The sequence below is a fragment of the Nymphalis io genome, chromosome 2 (genome assembly GCF_905147045.1).
Source record: "Nymphalis io chromosome 2, ilAglIoxx1.1, whole genome shotgun sequence".
NCBI lineage: Eukaryota > Metazoa > Arthropoda > Insecta > Lepidoptera > Nymphalidae > Nymphalis > Nymphalis io.
The window spans coordinates 5,920,780-5,944,230 of NC_065889.1; the positions used below are offsets into that span (position 1 = coordinate 5,920,780).

The following is a 23,451-nucleotide window of genomic DNA, read 5'->3' on the forward strand; positions in this document are numbered from 1 at the left end:
ATTTATTAGATCTTAAACCTGAAAAAAACAATATTCTAACACATTAAACTTAGACTTATTCTAGTACTTGAAACTTGCTTATTTTCTGCAGATCTGTTTGCCTATTGGCATAGGCCTCCCCCAATCTTTTCCATTCTGATATTTCCTCCACGTGGAACAGAGTGGAATTATAAAATTTAATACTATATTATATTTTTGCCAATGTGCTAACTTGTGTGCTAAGTTATGCTTTTTTTAAATGAAATAATTAATAACCCCACATTTTAAGCACATTAAAACTTAACAATACCAAGATTGTTAGTAAATGTTTTTTTATTGTTTACACATGTTTCCTAGAACAGCAAACATGAAATAGATAATATACTCATTGGCTCCCTACATGGGCGCTTTAGCAACGTGTCCGACTCATTAATAAAATAGTGTAGTACCGAAAATGCTATTTCAAGTCCATATTGTTGCGCTGTTCGTGCTACTGGAAAACAATTTCTGTAGTGCGCAAACGTGGACCGTTAATTGCGGACCACCGAGGTCGCTATTGTCAGTCGTGATATCAATGCTGTGGTCGGGCTGGAACTAATTTTTGTACGTGTTCATTTACTCGTAGTTCTTCCTGGATAATTTTTTTATTATACGTTTTTAATTTGATATACCTATCACATCTGTGGATGTAATTAATGCATTTGATAATTCAATAAAATTATGTATGTACTTTGTCATTTTAAAAATCCGCTGTACTAGGGTACTTTTAGAACACGGACGTAATTTCTATTTAGGAGGTTTATTTACTTGTTACTAATTTAACACGAATAAGGATAGGCAAAGGATAAGATAGGCCAAGATGGCCCAGTAGTAAGAACGCGTGAATCTTAACCGATGATCGTGGGTTCAAACCCGGGCAAGCACCACTGAATTTTCATGTGCTTAATTTGTGATTATAATTCATCTCATGCTATACGGTGAAGAAAAGCATCGTGAGAAAACCTGCATTTGTCATTTCACTGAAAATCTGCTACATGTGTATTCCACCAACCCGCATTAGAGCAGCGTGGTGGAATAAGCTCCATACCTTCTCCTCAAAAAGGGAGATGAGGTCTTAGCAGTCGGACATTCACAGGCTGTTTCTGTACTGTTATTGTAAGGATAGGCTATGTTTTAAGTACACGTTAATTTTAACTCCATTTTATTAGCACTAATTGGTTGAAGCGAGTTCAATATGATAATGTACAATTTTTATTAGTGTGGGTTTGAACGTTACCAGACGAAAATCACAAATCTAACAACCATTCTCATTACCATTTGCTTACTTTAGTAAAGCAGTAAAATCCGATCTTTTTAGAAAAATAATATAAAATAATTAATGAAAATTGTCTCGATTATTTCATAACTTAGTCAGTAATATAAAAATGATGTCGCAGTGAGTTACCAGTGATAAAAAATATTACCGAATTTTAAGTCGAATAATTGGTCTTTCCTCGATTTGGCGCTATCCTAGCATACTAAGATTAAATGTTAAAACACTAGTTAATATATTGAAATTAATCTCTCATTAGAATAGTTTGATTTAATCGTTAATACAGTATCTATTAATAGAATAAAACATCAATAGCAAATTACATCTCCCATTTAAGAAGACAAGTTTTGTTATTTGCAATTAAAAATCGTACAGTCGGAAATACTTTATTTTCTCTTAGAAATAGCTCTATGTCTTTGTTTTCTTCCAAGAGCGCAATTTCTATGGCAAGAAGTCACAGTGCCTGATATAGAGAACAAGTTTGTGCCGGCTAATACATTTTATCCACGTACTCGTATCTAGTGATTCAGAGACACATCCGGGATTTGCGCGTTAAAAATATTAATTACTCAATGGTACGCTTAAATTAATTTTGGAATTGATGATGGTGATATTAAATAGATCAAAAAACTGTGATTATTTCACCCTACCGATTTATTGCATAACTTATAATTGCATACGTTAAACTTAAATTATAAGTTATTTTGAATGAATAATAATCCATATGGGTATGTATTATTTATAATACATAGATCAAATCGAATTTACAAACATAACAGTAAAAAATCTGTCGGTTGGTAAGATTCATAAAACAACAAGTGTTGAAATTAAGTGCAATAACGCTGCAGCAATCAGCCTCATACAATAAAGACGTAAATATGTTTGCTTATTAGCAAAAGACACCTAAATCACTGAACTTATTAAATTTAACATAGAATTAGCTTGGGTAAGGACCGACATATAAATTACGAGACAAAAAATTAATCTGACGAGAACGAAGTTGCGTTTAACAGTTTGTTACTTATAATTCTGTTAATTAATAAGAGTTTTCCGACTTTCCGACAATGGAAAATACGACGACGTTAAGTTTATTAACGACTACATCCTTTAAGTAATTGACAGAACAAAGCTTCTATTAAGTCCCTTGATTCAGTTACGTCAAGTATAAAATAAGACATAAATAGTTAAATCCTAACCTTAGAAGTCTTACTTATAAACGTAGTTTAATGGGTGATTAGTTAAACAATGATATGTCTCCTTCTTTCATATGTCAAATCAATATATCAAAAAGAGTGAAAACAGTGTTTAACTAAACAGCCACTGAGAGACATTTATAAGTAAGGCCGTAGAATATAGGCAAGTTAAGTATTGGCTGGCAAGAAATTACCAAGGAATGGACAAATGACACCTAAATTACATATTACTCGATGATTATCACTTAACATGTTATCTTATGCAATTAACTAACTTAATGTCATTGAATTCTTTATAATACTTATTTTATTGGATTACGTTCTTAACCAGTCGGTTTACCTCATTTGTCTATTTTTAAATGCGAGATGTAATCAAATGATCTCGTAATTGATTTGGTTCGTACGCATTCTTCTTATATAAACAGAACGCAGAATACTACCATCTCATTAAAATATTCGTTATAAATAGAATAAAAAATATAAGTTCGCTAAAGCTATTAAAGAATCGATGTTTAATATATGGCTTACTTCCACAAATGATAAATTTTGTAAAGCATATAATATTGAGTAATAAATGCATAGAATGTAGAATGTAGTAGTCTATCGCCAAATTACTCAAATAAGATTGTCTGATATTTTTTATATCTATGTACTCATCAAGTTATGGGATAATATTGATATGTTATATTCGAATACAAAATGTAATACAATGAATTACAAAGAATTTCAATTTCATTCATTCAAAATTATAATATTTTTTTATATATTAATAGATGAACATCGAAAATGATCGTACATTTTTTTGTATTTATTATAAAAAGAGAGGAATAAAATTTGTCTCATTCAAGACACTGGTAACGTAATTAATAGCGTATCAAATTACTTATATTTATTACTGCGTACGTATATTAAATAAAACTACTCACTCTCACAGAAGTTCTCGAAATATTTTCCAATAGGTTCTCCATCATCGATCAACGGTCTTTCGGCGTTTAGATAAGCTGAGGGTCCGTCTGGCAGCGTGTTGTGATCGAGATGATAAAGACGGCAGTTGTATGTTGCCGAATGCGGCGCACCGAGGTACAAAAAGGAGCGACATAGGAACTCGGATTCTATTTCACAAGCGAGCCTGCAGGCTGACTCTGATGTCACCTATTGAAAATAACAGTATTAGCAAAAAATAAAAAAGCAATCTATCTCTGAGATCTATTCGAGATAAACAGAATAGTTGAAAGTTGCAAAAAATAGAATCCAATTACTTTTTAACTCTTGCTAATGTCATATATTGTATCGAATCCTTGACATGTATCCTCTATAGTTTAAATCTTCTAATAAACATTTAAAGCGATAACAAAATCTTTGCTTATAATACCTGCAGCTCCTTGTCCGTGTAGTAGTGCAAACCAGCGTACTGCGCCACTTTATCCTCGGCGACTCCCACACGCGGAGCGGTAAATATCCTCGATCCTTTGCACGCTTGCGACGCCTTCAGGCACAAATTCTGTACGACCACACAGATATCACTTAAAACACGTAATGGCGATAAACACTATTTATTTACCCTAACAGCCAAGTGCGAATGTGTTGTGAACGTTCGAGGAATCGTTTTAGTGAAGAACTAGACTAACAACTAATGTGTTTCGTTGGAAGGAAATGTAGGTTGGAAATTGATGCTACTATGTATTTAAAGTATGCATTCGTAATAAATGCGAAAGTATTTTGTTCCATTTGCATTTACTCTATTATTGTCATAATTGCATGCGGTAAGTTTTTTTAATCTATACAAACAATCGGAATTTCTTCATAAGATATATTATCTAACTTAATGTTTGAGGAATATGATTAGATCCCCGTATTAAATGTATAAAAATACATAGGATATTTGAAATATTTTTAATTTAGTAAAGTAGTATATGCTTTATGGGCAAAAACATGAAGCATTCGTCATATCCCGAAAAAGAACTAATAAAACAAGAAGGAACATTTAAAAATTAAACACAACAGGTTTAAATCCCTTATCAAAAAAAACTCAAGATGCTCTGCTGATTAAATTATGTCTGAGACTGTAAGATACTGAGTAAGTTTTACGCGAATTGCATTTCCAAGTAATAATTATTCAAGACTCAGGGCTACTTCTATTTTTAAAGAAATCGTATTACTTCTTCAATTCTTACCTCAAAATAATCAGCCCCGGGCGTATCAACGAGTTGGACGAACGGCTGCGCAGTGCGTCGATCGGAATCGCTGAGTGCGCATCTCATACTTCCGTATTCATACTCCGCTGATCGACATGGGAACTTTTTCTGTCATAATAAAACGCACACTATAATAACTCCTAATGTATATTTTTGATCGTTCGTGTAATATATATCTTCCATGCAGACATTTCTTGTTCGGTTATTTAAAAAGGCAACCGGTTAGCCTTTTTAAATTTTTGTTAACCTTTCGTAAATATACAAATACGCATCTTAATATATAGCATATATGCATCGTAATTTAAAACCAAATTTACTTTTAGTTTCATTTTTAACTTTGAAATTTTGGATTTTACGATAATTCGTCTTCGAATTAATATTCGTAGAAGTTATTCGGTTTTAATTTTAATATAATAATTTAACAGAATAATATGTATGTATTTCATTAAATGTATTCAAACAAACAAAAGGCACTTTGCACTAAAGCGGTGCCATAAAGTTGTAATCGATTTTCCATAAACTTACAAAGTCTCAAAGCTACAGGCACCTGCACTCAATAAAGCCCGTATCATTTTCCTGTATCTCTCGATGTGGAACGGAGCCGTAAAATATAAATTGAATAGATACAATGAAAAGGCGTTGCGTTTATAGTACCTCGATATACAAATCGCCTCAAACAAAATGCTCATGAAAATAATGGTATGAGGGTAATTTTATATAACAGGACTCATTACCTCATTGAGGCAGGCAGCGAGGCAGGCCTCTTTAGTGGAGGTGTAGATTATGCTATTGTCCAGCCCCCGGAGCGACTTGCCTGGCACCCTTTCGAATGCCCAAGGCCGCAAGCAGACACCTTCCGATCTCACTTGAAGTTTCACCATGTAGTACGTGTTAACGGAGCGCTGTAAGAAAAATATCATGTTGTACCCCATAAATTCAATTTATTTTTCCTATTTTGTTTGCAATTTATTGCAAGCAGAATAGTATTGTTATATATGTAAATATATTTAAATACTTAAAAAAAATACATTTCGCCTTATCCTGTCCCCATATTCTAGTCTTTAAATATCTTATTTTGCGATCTTTATAGGGTCTAATAAAAGGACTACTATTGCTAACTTTTATTGTGCATATACAACGAGATATAAAAGCCATCTCATATCAAAGTTAAAACCAGCTTTGTATGTAACTAGTGCCCACGACACGTAACAAAACTCGTACCCACGCGTGCAACATCCTTTTATTTTCATTCTTGCATAAAATAAATAAAAGACGTAATATACCGAGATGCATCACTTAACGCGTAATTTATTGTTGAGCCGTTCATTAGCTCTGAAAGCGAATAACGGATTATCCGAGCTACTGTATACTTCAATACGGGATCTGATAGAGGTTTCTATTTTCTCTATAAATCTTACGCCGCAACGAAATAATCGCAATATCAAGGGTTCGCGGTGAACACTCACGTGTATAATACCTACCCACCCATACTAATAATAGTGTTCCAAATCTAATAAGAATCTCCAAGACCAAGGATGCCTGCTAATATTATCTTTGATCTTTTCAACGCTAATAAATAAAGTTTTCTGTCGGATTAACTTTTGAAATCATTTATTTATACGTAATGAAATATTCTATGGAACTTAGAATTAATAGCTGTAATGCATTGAAGATAAATCCACAACTTTAGAACATTAAACATATAATATGTGTACGAATACAATTTTTTAATACTAAATACTTATAATTCATGCTAGGACATTGGTTTTCCTGAATCCTAAACCTCGTTAACCGATTTAATCTGAATTGTTAATATAATCTCAGCATAGCAACACTAATTGGCAGTGTCTAGGGCAACGAATAAACAAGTCTAGATATCCCCATCTATACGTATTTATGTATTGGACTATAAAGTTACGTAGTAACTGCGTGGATAGAATACACGGCTGCCCTTGTTCGATTCGTTTTATCTATTTATTATATCTTGATAAATGAGAAATATTATCTATAATTTATATGACACTTGTTGACTGTAAATTCTTTAGGTAATTAATAATAAGTATGCCAACCGATTAATAATATAATAGTGCCTATATATTCAGTTTACACAAGCGTATACTCTTTACAGCTTTTGCCTTATAATTTTAATACATAGATTTATCGGAACTGTCTCCATCAGTGTTTAATCTTCGTCAAGTTAGGAAATTAATTTAAAAAATATAAATATAAATTTTCTACAAATCAAAAGATACATTCTCAAACCAAGCCATGTATAATATAAATTATTAATGTATATATTTTACATTATTTATATGACTTATGAGGAGGTCCTTTATTATAAAATAATATTAAATTTATTGAATATTAATGATTTATTTCTATATCATATTATATCCATTTATGATATTACCCACTGTTTAAAAATTATAAGAACTTAAAGTGGCTGGTCTTACTGAAACGCAAATAATGTTTCTTTTAAAATAAAAGTGATATAGCACAAACAGTTACCTGTGGTGTGGCCATGGGGTTATTTGCTTGAGTATCATTCTGGAGTAAGCAGCGTGTTTCTTGCACGGGGGTTAAGGGGTTGAGCACAAAACTGTAACAAAATTAAGATGTTAATAATACTTTAAACGTAAGCTTAAATATCTACTTCCTTCACCGTAAAATTATTCCGTTTTCAAAAATGTACTTGATTTTTTTTAATGCATTATTATAACCGCCGTAACAGCCTGTGAATGTCCCACAGCTGGGCTAAAGGCCTCCTCTCCCTTTTTGAGGAGAAGGTTTGGAGCTTATTCCACCACGCTGCTCCATTGCGGTTTGGTGGAATACATATGTGGCAGAATTTCAGTGAAATTAGACACAAGCAGGTTTCCTTACGATGTTTTCCTTCACCGTAAAGCACGAGATAAGTTATAATCACAAATTAAGCACATGAAAATTCATTGGAGCTTGCCCGGGTTTGGTCCCACGATCATCGGTTACGATTCACCCGTTCTTACCACTGGGCCATCTCGGCTGGTATTAAATATTATAACGCTCACTTTTAATAAAACAAGTTAACTTAGTAAGTAGGTTGTATCAGCAAGTACAACTGCGTTAAATATATTATTAATGATGGTAAATTAATCATAGCTGTTACTACAAAATGCTCTGTCGGAAAGACAAATTGACGATAATTTTCATCTTATATAATATTTTAATATGTATTATTTAATATATAATAATTTAATATATATTATAATATATATTAAAATATTATATATTAAATATATATATAGACTATAATAATTTTTTATCCAATATATGAACAAAGTGAATAGCCAGCCTCATTTTTATTATGAAACAAATAACACTTAAGTCTGTAACGTAGCCACTAAGTGCGGAAAATGCATGAGATTTATTTCTGGATTCTAAAAGATATAATTTAGAAGAGTGCTATTTAACATTTTACTAGATGAGATTGAGAGCATTGCACCGGGAAGTGGGACCGGCTACCGCGCGGTGAATGGCTTGCATGTTAAAAATGAACTAGCACAAGAAAAATGAATGAATTCGATATAATAAGAAATTTCGTTATTATTGTTTGTGCAAACGAATTTTAATGACACCTTTTTGAACTTTTATGATAATAAATTATAATAATATTATATGCATACATATGTTAATTATTTGGCCATTATTTATTTATATTCTAATAGATGTGAGAAATAATATTTAAGTCAATTATTAATCCTAAAAAGCCTCATTATAAATTTGTTATAAATATAATAACGTTTAGAAATTTTCTTCTAATTAATCAAGGTAAATTCAACCGTAATTTGGAAAATTTATTAATAATGAAAACTGAACAAATATATCCTATATTTAATTATAAAAAGTTGACAATCAAAATTTTATAAAGCTTAATTTAATTTAAAAACAAGCGTTTTATTTCAGCGATATATTGAAACAATTACGTGAAATTGAAACAAATACTATTTCCCCTTTGATTCGCAATTCTGATCCTGCGGGCGAAAAATGAACCTGACATTAGCTTACTGTCACCAGTAGGGGCAATAAGACGAGATTTTAGAATGAAAACTGACACCATAATTGAAAAATACATTAAATAAAGAATGACAAAATCCTTTACGTATAAATTCTATATCTAAATTATCGATGTAAGAGACAAATAGTGTATGAATCTGTTTGACTATCATTACTCTTCTTCTTTATTAGTTCATCACTTTAGACATCCAATAATACATCTAGGCAATAAAAATTCCAATGCCAGCAATATACAAATATATTCAGATGTGTAATTTTAATGAGCAAAAACCCTTTGGAGATCATTTCATAAGACGTTATTATATCTCGTCAGTGATACTAGAGGTAATCAGTAATTTCTTTACATGTAAAGGGTATACATTAATGGTTTGCATTCGTCTTAATGACACTAGATCGCGCGTTACACTTACAGCCTGTATAACGGAGCTGTTTACCGTTCTAACCTGATATTTTGTTATTTTATATCTTAGACCACGCAAACTAACGAGACCATTGAAATTCGCGTTTAATTTAAATGATTTCTATTGCATATTGAAAAATACTTTTAAGAAATATTTTTTATTAATATTACGATTTTCTTTTGGTAATAAATTAGTAGTAGTCCTTCCAAATTTGGTTGAATTTATTCTGTAACTAAGCTACAGGTAAATGGTACCAAAGACATACTGACATAAAATAAAATTCAACCCTGAACTAGGGTTAAAACAATCAAGTGTTTTTCGTTTATGAATAAATTGAAAACTACATAGAAAAACTTCAAGTTACATAATTAAAATTGACATAAAAATCTAGTCATGCCTACTCGCTAATTTTAGGATACTAAGTTAAGGGATGAATCGATATAATTAAGAAGGTTATATAGTAAAGCGGATATATTTAGGAGTCTAATGTATGCTTGAAGCATTTTTTTTAACAAAAGGTTATATTTAGGGGCTAGGTCATAGCACAATGGCATCGCACATTGAAAGTTGAAAGTTAGAAATAATATTAGGTCCTTACATATGAAATTGACGTTTTGTACAGGAGGAATATAAAGTCAATTTTTTTTTGTAAAATATATTTAATTAATCAAAGTAAGCACCGTTGTTATCTATGCACTTTTGCCATCTCATAGGTAGTTTCATCCCTTTACTAAAAAAACCATGGGGGCGAGAATCAATAAACTCTTTGAAGGCGGTTTGGACTGCCGCATCGGAGTTGAATTTTTTTCCTTGTAAGAAGTTGTCCAAATTCCGGAAAAATAGTAATCTGTTGGAGCAAGGTCCGGGGAGTACGGTGGATGTCGCAGACATTCCAATTGTAGCTCATCTAACTTGGTGGTTGTTTGTTGTGCAGTGTGTGGTCTTGCGTTGTCGTGAAGCAGCAGTGGCCTAGAGCGATTGACCAATCTCGGTTGTTTAGCAGCTTGTTCTTCCTTCATGGTTTGCGGTTGCTGACAACTGATATCTGCCGTAATCGTTTGGCCAGATTTTAGAAAGCTGTAGTGAACGACACCGGTGCTTGTCCGCTAAACACTCATAAGTTACTTTTTCTAACTCAATTTTCGTTTAGGGCAGGATTTGGCTGATCTCCACGGTTCAGCCATTGTGACCAGTGCTTCCGATTATCGGATTATTATTCCGAATATCAGATTAGTTAAAATCCCTTCATTATTGTGTCGGTTGAGCAAAGTAGCACAGCAGTCGACGCGTGTTTGCAAGTTTGATTAACTCAATTCATGAGTTACCCATCGTTCAAGTTTTTTTACTTTCCCGATTGGATTAATACAGTTTTATAACTTACCCCGAAGCCTGCAGCTGTCTCTAAAGTGCTTTGTGATGGATCCGCTTCCACAATAGCCTTAAATTTTTCATTTTCCACTTTGGTCACGGGGTTGGTTCTGAAGGTCGAAATTTCCAGAACAAAAATGTTGAAACCAAAAACGTACCGTGCTTTTTTTTGCGACACCAGCGCCGTACACATAATTTATCCTTCGAGCTGTTTCTGCAGCACTGGTGCCACGGTAGAACTCGTACTCGTAAATATTATATTATATACGATATTTCATGTTTTCCATTGTGCGGTAATAAGCGACACCAAAAAAAAAATAATAAGGAAAAAAAAATGTCTGTTTTTAAAACTCAAATGTACCAGCTAAATGAATTTATTCATTTGAATTTGGAATTCTTAACCAAAGAAGAGATATTTCAGATCAAAGTGGTCAGTACGACAAAACGCTAATTTCATATGTAAGGACCTAATATATTCGTGTTTTCACCGGGATAAATATGTCTAACCCTAAAAATGTATATGACCATATTTATTTGATCTTCTCTTGATGTACTTAAATTAGTGAAACTTTAAGAGTGTTGATTGGGTAAAGTTGAATATAGAGTGATCGAACGCATCCCCCGTGTCGTCTCTTTATGACTTATATTTTAAGCTGTGTAATTATAGCCAGTCAGTCGGAACAAAGCGGTTTATATAGTCTATAAAAAATATGGTTAACTAAGCTATTTAAATTAAGCCTTAACGCTCGTATATAATCACATTATATATTATATTATATATTAGAATTAACCAAAACATTTACTTTTTATATATTTACCAAAATAATTAACAGTGCAATTTATTTAAGCTTTAATAATTGGACACCAGCCTGGTAAAAAAATATTACTACACAGAACAATAATTAAAATAATGATTGTTCAAAATTCAAAGTATACTTAGCCCTCTCCACGCGAAACTTAAAAAATAAAGTTCTAAATATTGTATTTACATCTAGACATTAAATAATCGCATCCATCAAAGTCAGGGCGATTAGCTAGTATAAAAAAATATAATCATAGAATACAATAAATTAAGTAATTATATTTCTTAACAGGTTGTAAATCATAATGTAACAAGTTTGATGATGTACGAACAAAATACAAACACGTTGATAAAAATATGATTAATGCGTCAAGCCCTTAGACTAATGATACTGTATATCGTTTTGATTTCGCAATCGCTGTAATAAATCTTAAAGCATTACCGCCGCAGTTAATAGACCAGATAAAATGTAACGGACATTATTATTCATACAATTTTAATAAGAAAATAAAGCGATTAAAGCAATCCATACTTTTATAAATGTAATTGTATCTGAGTCTGTATGTTGCGTTTTACGATTGCTATATTAATTATAACAAAAATAATAGGTAGAAGCCATTAGTTTTAAATCACCACTAAATAAGTAAAACAGAATACACCAATTCCTCACACTCGTAGCATTTTTCGTAATAAGTGTGCAGTTCACTTCAAGTTGCTTTTATTAAAGCTTACACGACTTATTTAAAATTAGAATCGCTTATATATATATATATATATATATATATATATATATATATATATATATATATATATGCGGTTCTAACGAAATAAAAAACTTGTATAAAAGTAACTGAAGCATACAAAGCATCTTAGTACCTCGTCTACATACATATATCAATATTAAAGCCGTCTAGAAAATCGCCGCCTATCATTACCGGCGCCTGAGCGCGCATCTAACGTAACATCAATCACGACACAGCGGCTAAAATTGTAAAGTAGCCCACGCATATCGATGCATTTCATCTCACTCTCTAAATACTTCGATATGTTTTGATCTAGAGATGAATTAATGACTTGTTCGAACTAATAAATGACTACTGCATCGTTCTCGTCGAACAAGTGAATTCTAGATTACTAATCTTTTTACAACAACGCCATTAGTCCGATAGTTTAGTTCGCTAATTTGTTCTTTCCTATTGATCTCTAATTGATTTTTAACTATGATTATATTTTTATATTAACAATCTTTAAATTAATGCTACAATTTAAGACATGCAATAACGGAACGAAAGTTGATATGATCGTGAAGAAAATCAATAAGTGAAGATAATCAAGTCTGACCATGTCCATCTAAAGTGATGTTATCAATCCTGACAGCGAATAGACAACGGGTCACGATCCTTAAAATAATGAAGTTGCATTCTATTGATTTAAGAAAATAAATAGATTATATTTGATTGCTAGAATTGCTTTCTCGCCAATCTCGCATTATACTCTAAATTTAAAAATTAATTTGTTTTAGAATTTATTGTATCCCGACAATTTTGTAAAATGATTAATCCCATAGACTCAATGTATGATTATACGTTAAAAGTATTTAAAAGTAAGTTAAGAAATTATCCTTTTTGTCGCTATTCTAATCTTTATTAAAAAGTGATAATTTATAAAGTGGACAATACTACTAATACTTATACTCCACTTTTTAATTAACGTCAAAAAGGGCACTCCCGACTATATCTGACGCGAGTATCTTTTTGTGTTCAACGATCACTCAAAAGAAGCTAAGAAATATTTCGATGGTTTAAACTTCATTAAACTATGTCCTTAGGTGGTTTCATATATGGTAGTTTGATATTACAAGATATTTTTATAAAAAGATAACACTTCGAGTTAGATATTTCAGCCTTCAGTGAGATATATGTGTATATATATTAGCACAGTAGGTGCAGAAAGTATAGCATTTAAAAATTCCACTTAAAGTTTTCACTCGACTAAGAATAGCACACACTTGCCAAAAAAAAATAAACTTAACTAGTAAGTTAAGCTATATAGCTATATTAATACTACATTTTAATTATATTACAGGTAAAACCACTTTAGAAATAACTCAATTGGGTTTTTATTAATAGGTTTTATAAGTGCTACTAAACTGTAAACTGTCGGAGTTACTTTTTATTTTAAGTTCAATATCAATTATTTTTAAAGTCGGTTTATTTGTGTCTTCGTACTCTTCGAACGTTGTTGCCTGAATGCCTAGTGCACGTAACAAAATATCATTAACTATACGATAATTAACATTATCACCGCTTCAAATTGCATAATCTAGTTCCCATCTAAACTACTATAGAATATAAAATCTGAAAACCCATCATCTTTCCCATAAAAGAAGTTATTAACTGTTAAAGCTCTTTGTACTCATAATGTATGAGATAAGGAAGGTGTTCCAGCAAACGCAACTTATCGTCGTATAACGTTATCGTCGTATAAGGTTAAGAATTCACTAGCAAGGTGGGGAACAGTTAGCAATTGTTAATATCGCTATCGTCCCGTTCCATTGTCAGAATGCTTTTTCTTTGGACAGATTGATTCGAGATACGTTATATTAGTACAATGCTAAATTAGAAGCAGGAAAGTTCCATCGCATTTAATTGAATTGGATACCTACGGAATTGATTCTGAAACGATTTTGTTAAGATATATACTGAGTAATGGTGGTGTTTACTGTTATGTCTAGATACAAATACAATTAGAGTTTTTGCGAGATTGTCTAATAATAATTAGGCACGAGTGATGATAATTATCACTTGAATTGTTATTACGGATTGACTGCTTGCGACATTTATATGTCATATTTAAAAAAAAAACTTATTATAAATTAACTTAGAAATATCAATACGTAAGATAATTAAAATATTTTATGAGGTGTTTAATATAATCATAACTCTCAATCATTATTGAAATTACTAGAGATTAGAAATAGTACGAACGACTAATATAACTAAACATTATAATTGTAAGCCTGCAAACCATTTTCCAATGAAAACTTCATCGACATCAAGCAATTCAATCTCCGTTAGAAAATCGGATTAAATTGAATATGACTTCAAACCACGAATGGACATGAAATCCAAATGGTTCATCGTCTATAATATATTGAAAACGTATGCGATCACTTTTACTGCTATTCAATTTGGATCGAGTGTTGCTTTCCGCTATTACACGATTTGTGGTGACGAGATATACAATTGTTATAATTCATCCGCGTGTCATTGGAACGCCATAAGTGCTGAGGACTCTGGGGCCTGACACACATACCGACCTTTCAAAACTGATCATTTGATCCGATTTCCCCGATGTCCGTCGATTAGTGAATCCTCACGTCAATTGGATCTTATCTACAACATTTGGGTTAGGCGTGATCAAAGATAACTGCAATGCATTTATATAGTTATTTGTGATCACTCACAGAATGACAAGTCATATTCTTGATTAGTAGAAAGCTTTCTGAATCCGAACTTTTGAGCCGTTAAGATAATTACAAGTGTTGCTATGTGCGTGTGATTTTTGCAATAAAAAATTAATCATTTAAAATGAAATTAAGTAAATAACTTTCGTGTTACTGATCTCTTTAATTATATACTATTTGTTTTACATATGATTTTTTATGTATGATTACCTCGTTGGTCTAGTGGCTAGATGTAGACCCGTTTGTCCTGGATTCAATTGCCAGGGCCAGTTAAATGTAATTGGGTTTTTCTGTCAGACAATTCTCAGTAGCAGCCGGGGTCTGTAAGTTGGAAGTGAGTACACTCTCGTGTCTCGGAAAGCACGTAAAGCCGTTGGTCCTGTGCTTAAACTCTTTCCGGTCGTGTCGGATTGCCATCCCATCGTATTATGAGAATTATGGAATAGAAAGTGCACCTGTGTTTGTGCACACACTTGTGCACTATAATATCTCCTGCGCAGTTGGCTAATCTCTCTTGAGATTGGCCGCCGTGAGCGAAATCGGTCTGGAAGACATCATTCACATCGTTTTACGATTCATTTCGTAATTATAACGATTATTTTAAGTACTTGCAAGACTACGATTGCTAGTTGCTTTAGTCTTATTTTATTAGCTCACTTAAAACTTTTAAAAGCAAATTTCTCTTCAATTTCTTTCGTGTTGGGGATGGTTTCACATAACCTTGGTAATGGTTTTACATATTCCTTATAAAAATAAAACTTAAAAAAGAAAATACTTATAGAGTGACATATTTTTGAGCAAAGCCCATTGGCTAGAACACGTGAATCTTATAAATAATACATATAACCAACCCTGCATTGGATCATTAGCACTACACTTTAAGCCCGTTTCTCAAGAGAAATTTGACGGGTTAGTTAGATAAAGTTACATTTTCACTTAATAAATATTATTAAAACTTAAAAGTACTGATGTTTACTTCAGATATTTCAAGGCTTAAAGCGAATCTATTAGTTACATACCAAATAACTAAATAAACAAAATAAACTGTATTCAAGTCTTTTCTCATGAGCACTACTGGTTGATGATTGATGATTATTATTAATATACGCAAAAAACCTAGTTCTAAGTGTAGATTAGAACTAGGTTTTTTGCGTATGTTAGATAGTTCTTTATTTTACATAGATTGTGATAGAAACCGGCACGCATTATAATTTACAATAAAATTTTATACATCAACGAATACTTATTCCAAACATTTTTTTTAATTTGTATATTAAAGTGTGCTTAGTCTACAAAAGTTTATACATAAGCATTAAACTTAGTGGCAAATGTAACCATATATACGGCTTATAATTTTAAAAACTGATTTTATACATAATTCTTATCTATGTATTTTTTTAATAGAAACAACTATCACACGGTCATCTGTTCCTAAGATAGGCAACTTAATGGATGTAATAATAACCGACGGATAAACACATTTGCATACATAATTATGAATAAATGTATAAATAAATAATTCATACTTATATACATACTACACTCGGGGAAGGAATCGAAACCGCAACCCGGAGCGAAAGACAGGATCACTGCCAACTATGCCAACGAGCCAGTCAATGTTGTTTTAAATACAAACATATATTTCTTTAATAAATACAAACATATTCTCTTGAGTGATTTTGAATGATTAAACACTTACCTGAATGCTGCCGCCTGACAATCCGGCTCTTCCCTGCACCAGCCGTGACACTCATACAGCGACAAGTTGCGTACTGTATAGTACGCAGTACCCGAAAAGTCAACATCTGTGAGCTTCTCGAAAGCGATTCGACCTAAAACAAATTCGTTATTAATGGCTTGGGAATACAAACGTTTATCGGTTCGTTTTGAGGTTGTTAACCTACGGTTAGATGCTTCAGGTACATTCTAAATCAAACTCAATAAATTATAAAGAAAAAAGAAATAAAGCGTATTAAATTACGCAATAAATTGTCACTATATATTTTATTAGCGTATTTTATTGACATTTATAATAAATAGCTACCACCGTGCCGGATTATTCGATGATAATTAAATTTTAGTTATGAATAATTTTAAAAATCCCTTTTTAATTAAGCCTTTAAGCTCTTAAACTTATTACAAGTCTTAATCCACTTCTCAATAAAAATGTTTCGGGATCCTTAGAATAATAAGAGAATAACAAATATTCTAATACAAAAAGTTCGCATTCTTAATAATAGTAAGGTAATATATTTTATTATTGTTCATTTATATATTTATTCAATTATTATTTTCATTCTAAATATTATGCCAGAAAATAATGAACCTACTTATTTTATAAGGACTTCTATAACTTAAGAAAGCAATATCGCTATTTGCTAAAATTACCCTGGGAATCGAAGTAAGTACCGTCTTCAAGTGGAGTGGATTCTCTAAGCGTATTTACAATGGAGTGCTAGCAAATAGCTCCTGCAGTTTGTTCTCCCATGTATTGTGTGTTAAGTGACTAGTCCATGTTATGTCTACCATTGTTTAAAATGCAAAGAGCGGTCCCAAGACTACATAGGAAATAATTCTATTTTCAGAAATTGTTTTCAATTCAAACTCTATATGAAATGAAGTCGATTATATTACTTAATGCTTTTTCTATTAACTGTTTCAATTATAGAATGAATTAGTTGCGATAAAAGTTTAATCGTGAGGAATTAACACGTATTACTTTTAGTCTGTATTCGCAGTATTCAGCGTCAATCGGCGGAATCTATTAAGCCAGACCTCGTGATTTATTAGAAAACAATTTACACTTACTGAGCACAAATGAAGACTGCAGCAGTATTAAGCCTAGCCGCGCTAAGCCCAAAACTTTGCCCTTCATAATGATGTCTTCACCTAAAACAAAAGATACAATTTGAAATAAAAAAATATATTTAAAAAAACTTTTTAAAATAAAAAGTAAGTTAAAAGCAAACATTTCTTTTCTTTTATCAAATTATAATATTTATATGAGACATTATTATTCGTTAAGAGAAATGAAAATGATACGACAATAATGTCATACGAAACCTAAATTACAATGTAAATTGAAAATCATATATCAACAGTTGTATAACTAAATATCGCATAAAAAAACTCGCAGAGTTTATCTATTTGGATAACATTTTACAGTAAGAAAAATACAACACAAAGTTGAACGTATAAAGACATATCAATATAAAATATACTATTGTATTTAAAAAAAACCACCCATTGTTTTTTTTTATCGAAGGAATAGTAAAGATACAGCAACTTCAATTTGTCCCTAGTTGGAATAGAACGTACTTATGTGATACAAAGCCTATTCAGTTATAAAATACAATTGTAAGGAAGACAATAAATAAAAACGAAAGTCGGTCAGCAATGCCTTAACATTGCCTTTTATATAAAAATAGATTGTATGTTATTAATCATGAACGAATGAAATTTAAAAACCTGCTAAGCGTGAGTACGAGTAAGCTGTATTAAAGCTAATTTTAAATATACAGCTTGTTGTATAATGAAATCCCTTGTTTGTCGTAAACATAAACAGTAACTATAATTAAGGAACATAATAACCAACTACATAAAATGGTCTTTATTATATATTCTTATTAGTATTTTAAGGAGAATAAAAACTGTTAATGTTATTTTTTTTATATTTCAAATATAAATCTAAATTGTCTTACAAATCGTTTAGATTAATGGAACCACAGACATTTTACAATAACATTAAAATATTGTTAGTGGAAACTTCCAGATTCGTGCAGTATTTTATTCTCCGTTACATTAAATCTTTATTATCTATAAGTTAGCTCAAAGATTAATTGTTGTGAAAGTTAATGTTGTTTATTACTTTTATTTAAGTAAACTGAGGTGTTAATCGCGATATAGATGAAGGTCATGATACACAAACCATCAGGAAAGCGGCGACACAAATTTTCATTATTTTTTGCATTGCAATATCACTTTCACTGAGTTTTTTATAAACAGACGAATGACCAGTAAACGTGAAAGTATGGCAATTGTTATATTCTTTACACTGAGAACAGCTGAAATCATTCTTATGCATGTTTAATGAATCGAACAGCTTTCGATTGCCTTTGTTATGTTCTACTTGATTTAACACATTCAATAGACGAAATAGAGATGGAAATATTTTAATCGAAATGTTTAACTATCTTTACAATCGTGTAATTAAGAATACTCTTAATGCATCATCGTAAAAGATGTAATTGCTTGAAAACTACCGCTACTTGAAAGCACTTTCTCGATTGACCGCATCTTAAAGTTATTTCGCAGTCCAGTTTTATTTTGATAAGACATTTTTTTTATCAATATTTATAGTTTTATAGTGATTCCTGATCTATTCTTAAATATTTATTAACTCGAACAAACAGAAATATATATTAATAGAATACTTTACATCTGCTCTTCTCATATCATCTTATAACCCTTTATTTATTTGTAAAATATATTAAAAGAGCAAAGTTAATATGCAATAATTTTTATTCAAATTAATAACAAATAATTATATTAATGACTTTAATTATAGTTTTATAGCGACAAAGTTAAATATTATAACAAAAGTTTTATAGAGTATCATTAAAATGAGATAATGCCATCCCCATTCTAACTGGAGAGCGTAAACTATTATGTAGCATGAGTTTTGAAATTTACCAGAAGAGACGATGCGAAATGCGGTAAACTTGACTCTAACGAACGGCAAACAATCCAACGGTTTTGCGGTAATGACATTTTGAAGTCACTTGCACGTTTTAAATTTCACGTACCAACTTATTAACAAACAATTCAAACGGGTATGTGCCGGCTATTAAATTACTAGACAAAGTCCTGGAAATTTTATGTTTAATTAAATTAATAGTAGTTAAATTAATAGTAGGTACCAATTAATAAATTTAATGTTTGTGTAAAAAATCATTCATAAATAATAAATTATTCTGTCAGTACACACATATAAAAAACAGGCGCTATCATTTTTTATGTCGATTGTTCTTGATAAATGAACATCCGTAGCTTCACGAACACAATTATTTCTATATTAAACTAATTAGTAATAATATTACGATTCAAAAGTGCTTGTAAATATACATTGAAAAATAATATATTATTGATTTTGTAAATAAGAACGTTTAAAAGCTGTCAAATTGATGGAATTAGAATATTTTACTAAAGAAATTAAACAAAATTGTTAAACGATCTTCGATAAATGATAATCTCTTATTAAATTTAACGAAAACTAAATATGGTTAAGAAAAGAAAAGTGTGCCAATGTAAGAATGAAAACATAAATGTTCATGTATGTAAAAATACGTGGGAATGATGCGGAGAAAGCTGTAGAAACAGTTATATCTTCACTAAATCAGAATATACCTTAGCCGAGATATCCTTTCATTGAAACCTTTGATCCAAATCGACACTCAAGCTTTTGCTATTGTTTCGGACGTCTTGTGAATCGAAATGCAAACATACAAATACCGCTATTATTTCAAATGTATGTTATTGTAATTGTTACACGCATCTACTCCCACATTCACTACGTTTATCGATTCAATGCTTAAATTGTTTTGCACACAAACACACATGAGATCCGAGATGACCCAACGGTTAGAGCATGTGAATCTTAACTAAATATCGCAAGTTCAAATCTAGCACTACTGAATTTTTATGTTTCAATAAACTTCAAAACAAAATAACAAATCAAAAGTTTTATTTAAATTATCTTTTTGTGAACTTACTTTAAAAATAAACATTTATAAAATACTAATTAGTATGTATTAATACCGCTACACAAAGACTCGAGGTATGTTAATTTTTACATATAAAACAGTTTTTATTTTCACGAATGCAGAATATATATAGTAAAGACCAATATATTACGAAATAAATTATTATATCCATACACCGTTAAGTTGAAAACGAAACAGGGCGTGTCGCAGTCGTAATGCTAAAGCTCAATTAACAAGTGTGACGTGTCTCGCATAAGTCACATAATGACGGCAACAGTTACATTCTATTCAATCACAGTTTAGGATCTCATGAAGATAACTCACCAATTTTGGATCATGAATAAACGCTTAAACTCAAATCTTAATAGCAAACAACATAAAAATCGGCCTTGTACATCTAAGTTGACTCTTGTATAACGTCACATAATTAGTGTAACAGTTATGTCACAATTCTCTTCACGATCGTAGTAAGACCGTGACGTGTATGCAACCGCCGTGTAGATGCGCTTTTAAATTGCCCAATTTAACGGTGAATCCGACTTTTAGACTATTTGAAAAACATTTCAAGCCAAACAACTATTTCCTACGTTTCGATTGTCAACTTTTTATGCGTTAACACAAATTCCAGCTCTACTAATTAAATCAAGAATATTTCACGGTTCTTATATGACTGAAAATTTAAATATGGAATAGTGTTTTAGTCATTTTAATGTAGTAAAGGAAAGAAAGAAAAATCAGAATGAATTAGCAATTAGCCTGTAATAAATTTTCTCTGTATTCACATAATGGACTGCACTTGTTCCCATGCGTATTGTACAAAATTAATGCCCAGTTTTCAAATTGTCCCCATTTGCACACCTACGCATTATTCGCCGAACTGTGCACGGACAATAAAATTACAGGTTACTATAGAACATTTCCTTCCTCGAATGACTCTAATTTCAAATTCGAAATTATTATCTTCAACAAATGCTCAATCGAACTTTTTTGACCTTTGCCTCTTAGAATTTAAAAAGAAATGTATTGTAATATTCTCATTAGAAACATAAAATGAAACCTATAAACGTGTATATTGACAAATCATTCAAATCACTCCCCAATTACTGACCGTGACCGTCGGCCGCAGATGCGAACAATGGACGTGTGTCGGTTGGCCGTGGCGGTCAGTGGCACAACAAACGGTAGCGGTCACGGACATAACATTATCGGGATTATCTATTTTAATTCGAAAAAAAGCGTTATTATTAATCAAATATGGTTTGAAATAGTACATTTTATAAAATATTAATTCATATTCGAATCCTTTTTTAAACGAAAACAATTTTTTTTTAGAAAATTTAAATATTTTTATGTTTATATAAAACTTCACGTAATATTACAGGACTGCTCATGTGGCAGATGAAAATCTACCACGTATACCGTTGGGGTATACACCTTCTCCTCAAAAAAGAAAGAAGTTCTTAGCCCCGCAGTGGTACATTTACAGTTTGTTACTTTAATTTACTAAGATATTGTCCATTCTAATATATTCAGCATTTCACGCGTAATGGCTTATAAACATACTAATACACATTTTCGCAATTATATTTATTAGTATCGTAAAACATCTAGTTACATAACATTATGCTAATTTCAAAGGAACATGGATGCCAATTTTTACACACATACTAGAAAGTGGTTTAAAAAACAAAATCAAATACAGTTGTAATGAATACTCTAATGCGGTCAGACATTGAAAGTATTTAACACAAAGAAGGCATTCGCTTTTGTAGAGATTCCATACATGAGATGATAAGGTAGTTTCAAGGCTTTGATGTCTACCGAGGTCAAAGCGCAATCAGATAAACTTATTAACATGACAATTTTGAAATAAAATGACATTGTTCGTGCTGATTTAGTATTGTTTGATTTATGTCTTGAAAATGTAAAAAGAAATAAAATATTATAATCACGGGTCAATTCGAGAATTAAGATTCTCAATTCCGTTGTATTTTTTGTATGTTACTAAACTCCGTCAATTATGCACATTTAGAAAAATATTTTTTATATTAAACGGGTATACTTCCCGTTTGATCCCATTCAAATTTGAAAAAAAAGTAGTAACTAAGGGTGAAAAAATAAGGAGAACGAAGTTGGTTTTGTTTTTAAAGGAGATAATATATAATCTCCTTTAAAATTTTATTTTGATAATTTATATTATATTTCAAATTATTACCTATAAATACGAATTGTACATATGCAACACGAAGTTCTAATTTTATTATCTATGAGATACAACTCCTTCACTAAAGATAACGTCGAAACGAAATCGTTTAATCCGTCACACAATCACGTGTAGCGTCTTCTATGAGATATAATGAGCCGAACGGTCGGTAACGGTTATGCGTTATCTAGACAATGTGTGAGACAGGTTACCGTCTGACCCAATTATCTAACAACTGGGACGTTTCTGTCGTGTAACTTATAATAATGACTTCCACGGAATATCCTTCGTCCGTCAATTTACACGTTCTCGGATATAACTTTCACTTTCCATATTTTATATTGTAGCTGTATATTCCATAATTTAACGATATACTTATAGGTTTCACATTTATGAAGTTCATGTATTCTCGAAGTATCGTGTGCGTATAATATGTCTCATGCCTGCTTAATATTTTTCTTAATATAACTCAGACTGTTAAAATATATAAATGTATAGCCTTCCTTAATAAGAATTTACTGCTATTATATTTCCTAAAAAGGGTTGGAAAATAAATGTGTCTTGTATTCTTTCTGAAGTCAATAGACTATTAAATGAAAATTAATAATGCATAATTGATAAGCATCTTCTATTTTAAATAGGAACATTATTCTTGGTATTTAAATATATATATTAACATAAAAATAATGTCTATGCAGTTTATTCAGGAGTTGCATA

At 31.2% G+C, this 23,451-nt stretch overlaps 1 protein-coding gene across 1 annotated transcript in view; it reads right to left on the bottom strand.

Annotated features, from left to right (window-relative positions):
* The window catches only part of LOC126779093 (uncharacterized), a 29,752-nt gene extending 12,108 nt beyond the window's left edge, over positions 1 to 17,644 (bottom strand). Inside the window, exons 1-7 of the mRNA XM_050502932.1 lie at positions 17,578 to 17,644; positions 16,469 to 16,601; positions 7,188 to 7,278; positions 5,414 to 5,581; positions 4,659 to 4,787; positions 3,857 to 3,985; positions 3,411 to 3,636 (exon numbers count right to left, since the gene is read on the bottom strand). Coding sequence (XP_050358889.1) covers positions 3,411 to 3,636; positions 3,857 to 3,985; positions 4,659 to 4,787; positions 5,414 to 5,581; positions 7,188 to 7,278; positions 16,469 to 16,601; positions 17,578 to 17,644 — 943 coding nt within the window. The remainder of the gene's footprint in view (positions 1 to 3,410; positions 3,637 to 3,856; positions 3,986 to 4,658; positions 4,788 to 5,413; positions 5,582 to 7,187; positions 7,279 to 16,468; positions 16,602 to 17,577) is intronic.
* Between the last annotated feature and the right edge of the window lie 5,807 nt (positions 17,645 to 23,451).